The 12168-nt window shown below is 35.6% G+C and overlaps 1 protein-coding gene across 1 annotated transcript in view; it reads left to right on the top strand.

The window, feature by feature from the left end:
- The window catches only part of ARFGEF1 (ADP ribosylation factor guanine nucleotide exchange factor 1), a 130147-nt gene that overhangs the window by 35056 nt on the left and 82923 nt on the right, over positions 1-12168 (top strand). The window contains exons 3-6 of the mRNA XM_045560548.1: positions 558-717; positions 1853-1999; positions 3452-3631; positions 10202-10478. Of these exons, the coding sequence (XP_045416504.1) occupies positions 558-717; positions 1853-1999; positions 3452-3631; positions 10202-10478 (764 nt within the window). The remainder of the gene's footprint in view (positions 1-557; positions 718-1852; positions 2000-3451; positions 3632-10201; positions 10479-12168) is intronic.

Here is a 12168-nt window from a genome sequence, read left to right on the forward strand (position 1 = left end):
ATTAAAAATGTTTTTTAAGAAATGTAAGACTTATAAATACAAAAAGATTTCATATAAATAAGTATTTAAAGGTATTTCTGAAATACCATGAAATAACCTTTAAAATCTTTTCTTAAAAACTTTCATTCATATTTATAAAAATTACTAGGTTTCTTTGATAATTTTAGCCTGTTTAGGATAATATTGAGTAACTTAAAAAGTGCAATTTGACTTAAGGACAAATAGAAAGCCCATTGCTTTTTAAGGTATTGTGATACCAAATTTATGAAATGGTGATAAAATATTTCTGTAATAGAAATACCTTGAGGTCTTACAGATTTTTGTACAACACTTTTTGCATGTAATTTAATGTCTCGTGTTTAGTCACAACTCTGGCAACTAGCTTTTGACCTTGTGCCAAACCACTAATTTGGGCTTTGGTTTTCTTATGAAATAGGGGAAGATGGAGGACTGGTTTAGCATGATTCCTTTTAGAACTGAAATTCTGTGTTTCTATATGAGTTTATCATCAATATGATAAATGTGATATTCTAATCAGACTCTTTCTTTAAATTTAGTCCTCCTCATGGAGGAGAAGCAAAAGCTGGATCAGGCACCCTTCCACCAGTGAAATCGAAGACGAATTTTATTGAAGCAGACAAGTACTTCTTACCCTTTGAGTTGGCATGCCAGTCCAAATGTCCCCGCATAGTTAGTACATCTCTAGATTGTTTACAGGTATGTATAAAATAGCATTATCTAAAAACTATTATTTTGAATGTGTTTCTGAAACATTACTCACAATTGATGATTCGGACATTTCCATGAAAGCCTTGAATATTCTTTTTCGTGGTAAGAAGCTAAATGGTTCTTATATTCAAGATAGGCAATAATAGTTACAAAAAGATGTTTCTAGTTTAATGATAAAAATCATTAACTTAGTGGAACACAAAATCTTTATTAAGGCTATCAATAATGAACGTATTGATTTGGTCTCTTTCCATTAGTGAAATGTGAGAATTGTAATACTTTCAACCTGCTGCCGACTTCACATACATTATCATTTGCAAATGATTTTACTAAATGCTTGTTATTTTATGTAAAGAAATAGGTTAATATTGACAGCTTAATATTTAACTGCTGAACTTTGGCCATGGCATTCATTTATGTCAGAAAAATTTCTGAACTCTTTTATCCTGGTTTACACACACACAGAAGATCCTCTTAGATATTTGTAAAACAAGCCTCCACATAGAGAGGCACTTCTCTTTTCAGGTGTTCTCGCTGTTAGGGGATTATATGTATTCAACTAACAATTCAGTGGCTTGGAAGAGACCATATGCTTTATCCTTAAGATAGGTTAAAGATAAGTTCATTTGATTTGAAATTTGTTTTCCCTGGGAAATTATAGAATTATATATCTAAAGCCTTCCCTACAATGGTAATGATGAATGAGCGAATCTGTGATTTATTGCAGCCAGTATATGGAAACTAGTTTTCTGGATCTAATCTGGAAAGGGACTTCAGGTCATTTAAAAGCATGAAGTTAAGTTTTCACAAAAGCAGTGTGAATAAAACCTTGTTTGTATAGAAAGCAATAAGCAATTCTAACTCGTCAGAGATAAGTTCTCATGTCCTGGACTTCTCAGAGTGCTGCCTGATGGTTTTGCTGTGGTCATTGTTCTGTTTCTGTGATTATTATAAGTGTAAATTATTTCACATTTATATCTAATAAATTTTCTACAGAAAAAGTTGGTATTTGGCTTTGATAATACCTTGATATTCAGTTGTATATTGTAATTTTAATATATATTCAATTAATATATATACTGGTTAGCTTACTTGGTATCTTGATTTTTCTTTTCCATTTTAGAAACTTATTGCTTATGGGCACTTGACTGGCAATGCTCCAGATAGTACAACACCAGGCAAAAAATTAATTGATAGAATTATTGAAACAATATGTGGCTGCTTCCAAGGTCCTCAGACAGATGAAGGAGTTCAGTTGCAGATAATAAAGGTAATAATTATATAAAGTGAATTTGTTAGCCTTTATATTTTTAAAAATCAGATGCCTTTCACCTTAAAAATATTAATAAAGGTCATTTTACATGCATTCCAACTGTAGTAGAGGTCATTTTTAGGTGCTTTTTATATTCTGTATCAGCGGATTTTGTTGTATGCCAGAGTTCATTAGAAGAAGACTATATTTCCATATCTCTTCTTTTGAAGATGTCACTTTAGGCGTGGGCCCCTAGGGTCTTCAGAGTTTCCCATTTCTGACATATTTTTCATACATACTCCATCCTTCAAACTTTAGGGCATGGTCCTTAAAGCTGTGACCCCTCTGGTTTCTTCTGTACTGTTGGGCCCTTCACAGTTGGCCTTCTCAACTCAGGGATCACCATGTGGACTGCTTGTGCACCAGCTTTCCTGGTTCCGTTGCACTAGTCTATCTACTGAAACTGCTCAGCACAACCCTGTCCTGGGTTCATGCTATAATGCATCTGGATGGCTGAACTCCTTTAGAGCAAAACTAGTTATGTTTTTAGTCTGTTACAAATATTGAGTTCTTAATGTTACTGCTAATGGTAGTGGTGGTTTGTTTATATATCAGTAAAATTTTCAGGTATTGTAGTACAATACTTTTGAAATTGTTTTTATATGTATAAAGTGTTTCTTTATATGTGAACATAGCTCCTTCTGAGCCTTTCAGTTTAATAGCAGTATTTACTTCACAAATTATGTGATGTTTGTTCTAAAATACTGTCTAATCGTTTTGGCCTTTTACAGTTTCATGTCATTTATGGTTTAATTAGCATATATCCATTAATGCTGACTCTACATAGTTTTGTACAACATAAAAAGGACAAAAGATGTGAGTCTCTGCTCTTGAGAAATTGCAAGTAACCCAATGTGTGAAAATTCACATAAGTTAAAGTTGTTCACTTTATTGAAGGATTCACCTTAGGATTATTTTAAATGCTTTATTCCAAAACATGTATAAACATCTTCAACAATAACAACAAGAGTACATTGAGTTTACTCTGTAAAAAATGATCTCAGAAAAATTTGGAGGGAATAAGACACAATGTGTTGTTCCCAAGTTGACAGTCTAGGTCAACAGATACATGAGACATATCTGTGTTCTGTTGTGACAGCTGTGCATTTTAATAAACTAAATTAAATGACATTTCCATTAAAATGAAACCTGGTTGAAACAAATTAGTTGAATGATTTTTTAATGTTCTGGAATTGGGAGGATTATGTAGAAACTACTGCCAGAATGAAGAACACATCAAATATTTTAACAGTTGATGATATTCAGGGCAAGTAGAAATTCTGTGTATATTACCTGAAAGGGGTAATTATTTCTGAAAGATTTAATTCTAATATAAAAATACTTACATATTTTTGTGTTGAAACTCTGGATTTAGAAAATCGCTTTAACTTTGTCTTTTTTTTTTTAAAGGCTTTACTTACTGCAGTAACATCACAACACATAGAAATTCATGAAGGGACTGTACTGCAAGCTGTGAGAACATGTTACAATATCTATCTAGCAAGCAAAAATCTCATCAATCAGACAACAGCCAAAGCTACTCTTACTCAGATGCTAAATGTTATCTTTGCACGCATGGAAAACCAAGCAGTAAGTATTAAGAAAAGAGGGAGATTGTATAGAACACCGCAGGCATTAAATACAGAAGGGAGGCTGAGCACAGTGGCTCATACCTGTAATCCTAGCACTTTGGGAGATTGAGGTGGGAGGATTGCTTGAGGCCAGGAGTTCTAGACTAGCCTGGGCAGTAGCTAGACCTTGTCTCTACAAAAAAAAAAAGTTAGCATGGTATGGTGGCGCACGCCTATGGTCTCAGCTACACGGGAGGCTGAGCCAGGAGGATCGCTTGAACCCAGGAGTTCAAAGCTATAGTGAGCTATGATGTTGCCATTGCACCCCTGCCTGGGTGACAGAGCAAGACCCTTGTCTCAAAAAATATATATATATTGAAAAGAGTTTATAGTAATTATAGTGAAATCTATGTGCCTATAGAGAAGAATGTCTTTTATTTACAATTCTGCTTACTGGAGATTTGTGGTACTGCATTTTATTTTGTTTTGTTTTGAGATTTACTGACTTGTTTGACTTTGGACAAAATACGTTTTTAGTTCACAGATGGAATATGAAAAATATTTATTGCTATCTTCCTCATGGAAGTATTTACAAATTGACATTTTTACTGCATTCAAGCTTAGTAGAGTGTAATATAGGTATGAAACTACCTAATTTTATCTAATCTGATATAAAATTATTCAATAGGTCCTAAAAAAATAAACAAAGCACACTTCTATGTTGATGAAGTATTTTTCCCCCATATGTTAAAGGGCCATGGCATTCCTTACAATACCTTAAACTGCTTCAAATTTATTGGTAAGATATCAGTAACTAGAGAATCTCTTTTTAATAGTTGCCTAGGTCTTTATAATTAAAAATCAGCTTTCAGATTTTTATTTGAATTGATTTCAAACTTATAGAAAAGTTGCAAAAATTTTACAGAGTGATCCCCTTTACCCTTTACCCTGCTTCTCTTAATGTCAGCATCTTACTTAACCAGAGTACAATTATCAAAAGTAGAATTAACACTGGGATAATACTACGAACTAAACTATAGACGTTACTAGAATTTCAGTAGTTTCCCCACTAAGTCCATTTTCTGTTTCAGGATTTGACCCAGGATCCTACATTGCATTTAGCATACATTTAGTTGTTATGTCTTAGTCTTCTCTAGTCTGTGACAGTTCCTTAGCCCTTACATATCTTTCATGATCTTGCTGCTTTTGAAGGATACTAACCAGTTACTTTGTTGAATGTCCCTCAGTGTGCTTTAAATGATGTTTTCCCCGTGATTGGAGTGAGGTTGTACGGTTTTTGCTAGAATACCTCTGAAACAGTGTTGTGTCCTTTTTGATGCAACATGTCAGGAATTCATGGTGATGATGTGTCTTATTGCTGGTGATACTAACCTTGATGTTAACCAGGTGATACCTGTCAGGTTCCTCCACTGTGAAATTACTAGTTTTTCTTTTACAGTTAATATTTATTTTAGGGGAGATTTTTTTTCTATTTCAGCAAATTATGGGGGTACAAATGTTTAGGTTACATATATTGCCTTTGCCTCGCCCCGTCAGAGCTACACGCATGTCCATCCCCCAGATGGTGCACACCACACCCTTTAGGTGTGAATATACCCATCCCCTCCTCCCCTGTTTAGGGGAGACATTTTAAGACTGTGCAATCTTCTATTTCTCTTCAAATCCCCCCTACTTCCCCAACTTCAGTATCTATCAGTGGATCTTGTTGACAACAGTTATTACTATGGCAACAGTTATTACTGTGGTGTTTCCCTAATGGTGATTTTATGTTTCTCTCTTTGTTCCTATATTTATTAACTGAAATTCGTCTCCCTTCTTTCTAATTTATTAGTTTATTTAATTATTTATGTCAATCTGTGCTCATAAATATGTTTTTTATTCTGTGGTTATAATCTGAAGCTATCATTATATTGTTGGCCAAACTATTCACTTTTGGCCTTGTGTCCTTTTGAGAAGCTCCCATCCTTTTTTGGGTAGTTCCATACTTTGTGGAATCTCAAAATGTTCCAGGCTCATTCTGAATTTTCCCTACTTCAGACCTGTAGTCAACCACTTCAATATGGAACACTGGCTCCTTTGATTAGAGAGTGGTGTTTAGAAACCAAAATCTGGGTGCTAAGTGTGTTCATTGTCACTGGCATGTTACTGCTTCTAGGTCGTCCTAGCAGATAGAGTTAGGAAATATGTCTATATACTAATCCCCTCCCCCACTCTATCCCAACACCTGTGTGTGACCTTCCATCTGTATATATTAAAAACCATGTGTTTATAACTGGCATTTCTGACTCCAGTGCAAACACCATAGGATTCATTTCAGACTTTTCCCTTTATTTGTAACTTCTTTCTCTAAACAGAAATCTGGCTTTCATGTTTTTCAATATGTAATTGTTCAATCCTATTAACACATTAGCTTTAGAATTGCTACCCCTTACCACTGTGAGAAGCAAGTTTACTAAGTAGGTTATAGCATTTATATTCAGTTTTTTTTCTTTCCTCTCCTCTCCTCTCCTCTCCTCTCCTCTCCTCTCCTCTCCTCTCCTCTCCTCTCCTCTCCCCTCCTCTCCTCCCCTGCCCTCCCCTCCCCTCCCCTCCCCTCCTCTCTCCTCTCCTCTCTTCTCTTGCATTCTTTGACTGAATGTCACTCTGTCACCCCAGGTAGAGTGCAGTGGTGTCATCATAGCTCACAGCAACCTCAAACTCCTGGGCTCAGGCGATCCTCCTGCCTCAGCCTCCCTCGTAGCTGGGACTACAGGCATGCATTGCCTTGCCTGGCTACTTTTTTTCTGTTTTTGATGCAGACAGATTCTCGCTGTTGCTCAGGCTGGTCTCGAACTCCTGACCTCAGGTGATCCTCCCACCTCGGCCTCCCAGAGTGCTAGGATTTTAGGCATGAGCCACTGCGCCCAGCCCAGTTCTTTTTCTCTTTAGCTTTCATATTATCCATTCAAAACATTACTTTTCAAAGTTACTTAGATTAGTTCCTTTCTTCCCTTCACTCTTCAGTGGGGATAAGTTATTCCTTCATAATATAGTTAGGTTCATTTGTTACTGTTTTTCATTTTCAGTGTCTCTCACGTTCTGGTTGGTTTTAATTACAATTGTCCCTTGGTATCTGTAGTAGATTGGTTCCAGGACCCTCCCTTGGATACCAAAATCCATGGATGCTCAAGTCCCTTATATAAAATGGTGTAGTATTTGTGTGTAATATATGCACATCCTCCTGCATACTTTAAATCATCTCTAGATTACTTATAATACCTAATACAATGTAAATGCTATATAAATAGTTGTTATACTGTATTGTTGAGGGAGTAATGACAAGAGAAAAAGTCTGTACATGTTCAATACACAGTCATCCTTTTTTTCCTGCCAAATATTTTCAATCCATGATTGGTTGAATCCATGGATGCAGAACCCACGGATATGGAGGGCCAACTGTACTTATTTATTTTTTAGATATGTAAAACATTGCTATGATTTAAGAGTCGGAGCTGTATATAGAAGGTATACCCAGATAAGTACCATTTCCTCCTAATTCCTACCACCTCATTCCTCTTCCTCCCTTTTTTCTACCACTTGAATGTACGACAGAAGCCACAATATCTACCTTATTATCAGAAGTGGTCACACAGGTGCATGGTAGGAAGGGACTACACAAGGAAGTAAAAATCAAGAGGTGGACATCATTGGTGACCTTCTTAAAGACTGTCTGCCGTACACGTTATAGATATTTTTTTGTATTTTGCTCTATTCAGTTAATAGTATACCCTAGAAACAGTATGTTTCAGTCCTTAGAGATCTTCTTCATTCTTTGTTATAAATGTATAATACTAGTGGAATTGGAATGTTCCTAACAACAAAGAAATATTAAATGCCTGAGGTGGTGGATACCCCAGTTACCCTGATTTGATTACCTCACATTTTATGCCTGTATTAAAACACCACATGTACCCTAGAAAGATACACAAATATTGTGTACCCATAATAATTAAAAACAAATATTAAAAATAAATAAATAAATGTGCAGTACTCTAGGATATACCGTAGTCTATTAAGTCCCTCTCCTGTGTATTGGCAGTAGATTATTTCTGATATTTTGCAGCCACAGTGGTTTTGCTGCATTTTTGAGAAAGTGAGTGAAAATAATTTTGTCACTTTTTAATAACAGATATATAAGTTTTATTGGTTTGATTTATTCAGCATATTTTTATTGAATTCTTATATGTTCAGTCACTGTGGTAGGCCTCACTTATACAGTGATGAGCAAAATTGACTTGACCTGTACCTTCAAAGATCTTACAAACTGTGGGTCATAATGAACTTCAAATAGATACCTACACAAACAAATATATAACTGAATTGTGAGAAAGACTGTGAATGTGTTTTGTGTTACAAAGGATATTTAGTTCTGTGCAATGGATATAGAAAAATGGGAAAACGAGGAAAGAGAAAATAAAGGGAAAGGGGGACAGATGATTTAACTTCCACATTTACTGAAATCTTCTAAGATGGAAGTCTAGTTCATTTGTATTTACTACTGGTAATCTTCTCCCTCTTCCACAAAATAAAACTCTATAAAGCAATTCTTGTCAGACTTATTATAAAAAGTTCAGTCCTAAAATTCAAAAGAAAAAAACACCAGTTTCTTCCCTCTAGAACAATGGTTTTCAACTACAGATGTTTTGCCCCTGAAGGCACATTTGAGATATTTTTTTGATTGTCATAACTAGGGTGGGGAGGCTGCTACTGGCTTATTATAGGTAGAGAGCAAGGATGCTGCTAATACCCTTTAGGGAGTAGGACAGCCTCACCACAACAAAGAAATACCTGATCCAAAATGTCACTAGAGCTGATGTTGAGAAACCCTATGCTAGAAAGTACAGAAGTGTATAGACAATGTTTAAAGGTTTATTTTCATAGAATAACATTTTCTCTTTTTTCAAGGATATTGCTAGCCTTTCTACAACTTTGGAATAAGTGGAAAAAGCTAGAATTTAACACCATGCTTGTCTGTGATTCCAAAGCATTTATTTGCCCCACTAAACCATGGTACAGATTGGTTGAAGTTAGGCTAAGGATGGGATTTGATTGCAAGTGATAAGATTCCTCAGTGTAAATTTGGAAATTGAATGGGCTAAAGTTTTGATCTGAAAATTCTGTTCTGATTTTAACTGTGCACCTAGTCATGCCCATCAATTTTCTTATCTGTACAATAAAGAATTTAGACCATGTAGATTATAAGGCTCTTCCTTCCTTTTAGGCATTAAAATCTCTTAATTCATATTTATTTGATAAATTTATGTAATTAATTCTGGTATTTCAGTATAACATGGAATATTACTGGAGCATATGAAATGTTGATATTTGTGTTTTTTTTTTTTTTTTTTTTTTTTTTGTTTTTGTTTTTTTTGTTTTTTTTGTTTTTTTTTTTTTTGAGACAGAGTCTCACTTTGTTACCCGGGCTAGAGTGAGTGCCGTGGCATCAGCCTAGCTCACAGCAACCTCAAACTCCTGGGCTTAAGCGATCCTACTGCCTCAGCCTCCCGAGTAGCTGGGACTACAGGCATGAGCCACCATGCCCGGCTAATTTTTTTGTATATATATTTTTAGTTGGCCAGATAATTTCTTTCTATTTTTAGTAGAGACGAGGTCTCACTCTTGCTCAGGCTGGTCTCGAACTCCTGACCTCGAGCGATCCACTCGCCTCGGCCTCCCAGAGCTAGGATTACAGGCGTGAGCCACCGCGCCCGGCCGAAATGTTGATATTTGATACTGTGAACTATTTATCTTTGTGGAAATTAATTCTGCAAAAATCATTCATGTCAGGTCATGAGGACCAAACGAGATACGTGAAAAGCAATAAAGTACTAAAAAATGAATCCTGTGATCCTGATTGTTAATGGTTTTAGCATCTTGTAAGTCAGCCGGTTTTACAGAGAGTATTATATATTAATACATAATAATGACAGGACTTCTAAAATAAAATTTAGACATTTGTAGATATAATTTTTCATAATTATTAGATGACTGGGCAGAGTGAGAGAAAACCTTATTGCAATTTTATTTATTAAATGTAAATTTTAATATTTTTAAAATTAAAAGGTGTTTGACAAGGTGACACAAGAACATGCCTACAGAAGGGTAAACACTGAAAAGTTCTCTCCCATTTTTGTTTCCCATTTGGTCATTTCCTAACCCCTGCCCTCTACAGGTAACCGTTATTACTAGTTTCTCGTGTATCTTTATGTATTAGCAAAAGTGAATGAGTGTGTGTGTGTGTGTGTGTGTGTGCATTCACATAATTAAACACCAAATATAATGAAAAGGGTATGTAGTGAAAGTCTTTCATTTCTGTTCTTATGTACCAATTTCCAGTCACCAAAGGCATAAACATCATTAAATATTTTTAGTATATTTTATGTATTTTGTTTTTGATGGACCATAATTTCCAAGCATAGAGACAAGGTGGCACACTACATAAAGGATTTATAGTTGGATATAACATTATCCTTCCAAATTTTAAACAACATATTTTACTAATATTGGAAATTATTTTATTTCTTTCCAGTTACAAGAAGCCAAACAAATGGAAAAAGAAAGGCATCGACAGCATCATCATCTTTTGCAGTCTCCAGTAAGCCATCATGAGCCTGAGTCACCTCAACTTAGATATTTGCCACCTCAGACTGTTGATCATATATCCCAAGAACACGAAGGGGACCTTGACCCCCATACAAATGATGTAGATAAAAGTCTTCAGGATGACACAGAGCCTGAAAATGGATCTGATATTTCCAGTGCAGAAAATGAACAGACTGAAGCTGATCAGGCAACTGCAGCTGAAAGTAATCTTCTTGAGAAGGGGGTGTGGGGTGGGTGTGTGTTAAGGAAAACATGTAGGAATGAGAGTTTTTGATGAAGAAATCTGGAAAAGATAGTATTATTTAATGGAAATTAGATACATTTTGGTAATTGTGGACTTTTTTCATCCTTGGTGAAGTTAATTCGACTTCGACCCACAGGACATCTATTAATGATCCATTTCATGCATTAACATCTCATGAGCAATATGATTTATAGACTTGCTTTGGAGGATATATGTCTTTCTAAAGAAGGTCATAAATATCCATTAGCGTATTGTATAGGAATGTCAGTTTCCTTCTTTTTTTTTTTTTTTTTTTTTCTCTCGAGACAGAGTGTCACTTTGTTGCCCTGGCTAGAGTGAGTGCCGTGGCGTCAGCCTAGCTCACAGCAACCTCAAACTCCTGGGCTTAAGCAATCCTACTGCCTCAGCCTCCCGAGTAGCTGGGACTACAGGCATGCGCCACCATGCCCGGCTAATTTTTTCTATATATATTTTGGTTGGCCAGATAATTTCTTTCTATTTTTAGTAGAGACGGGGTCTCATTCTTGCTCAGGCTGGTCTCGAACTCCTGACCTCGAGCAATCCACCCGCCTCGGCCTCCCAGAGTGCTAGGATTACAGGCGTGAGCCACCGCGCCCGGCCCGTCAGTTTCCTTCTTAAGATTAGTTTTATAGCAAACAGGTGACCTAGTAAGGTTTTCTGGAATATGACTGAAAATTTTAGGAAATCTTTATCAGTTTAGAAAATATTATGGTCAAAAAAGTACTGAAATTAAATGCAAAAACAAATCTTTTTGAGTAACCAACTGACATACAAAAAAATTTCATTTATTTTTATATCCTGATATGTAGTAATCACTACAATTGAGGTGTTTGCTGATAGTATTTTTTCTAAGCAAATTTATAAGAAAAGGTTACAATTAACTTCGTTGGATCTTTGTTAAAAAATTTTTTTAAAAAAGATTACAAGATTACAAAAATTAAATTATGTTTATTTTTTATAAATTTGGCCAGATGTGATGACTCACACCTGTAATCTCAGCTACTTGAGAGGCTGAGATGGGAGGATCACTTGAGCCCAGGAGTTCCAGCCTGCAAGAAGTTATGATCGTGCCACAGCACTTCAGCCTGGGTGACAGAGCGAGACCCAGTCTCTAAAACAAAAAATAGGTTTCTCTGTAAATAATAAGATAATCACATGAAGTTATTTTTTCCCCCAAACGTTATTTTCAGCTTTAGTTGTTGCAGGAAACTGCCAGGGAGTTCGGGTCATTCCCTTTGCCCTGCCTTAGCTTGATATCATTTGAACAATGGTAAAAACTATGTTGTCTATCAATGTGGTTGTCAAGAATAGGATGGTTAGGGCTTAGTTACAATTCATGTGAAGTCTGTGTTTTTGCTTCACTTTGAGGAAAAACTTCAGTGATCTATTCTCAGCTCTTAATTTTTTTTCTTAAGCACATCTCCTCCATAACTTAGTAGTAGCATAAACAGATGCTTTTTTATTTTTTCTCCCCAACTTTCTGAGAAATATACTTTTTTAAAATAGTACTTCACTATTTACTTTAAAAGGGATGACTTTGGTAAACCAAACATTCACAGTACTGAAGCTAATAGTGAATATATATTGTTTATGTGATTTACATTTGTCTGGCCTGCCCTTTTTGCCAG

The sequence above is a fragment of the Lemur catta genome, chromosome 9 (genome assembly GCF_020740605.2).
Source record: "Lemur catta isolate mLemCat1 chromosome 9, mLemCat1.pri, whole genome shotgun sequence".
NCBI lineage: Eukaryota > Metazoa > Chordata > Mammalia > Primates > Lemuridae > Lemur > Lemur catta.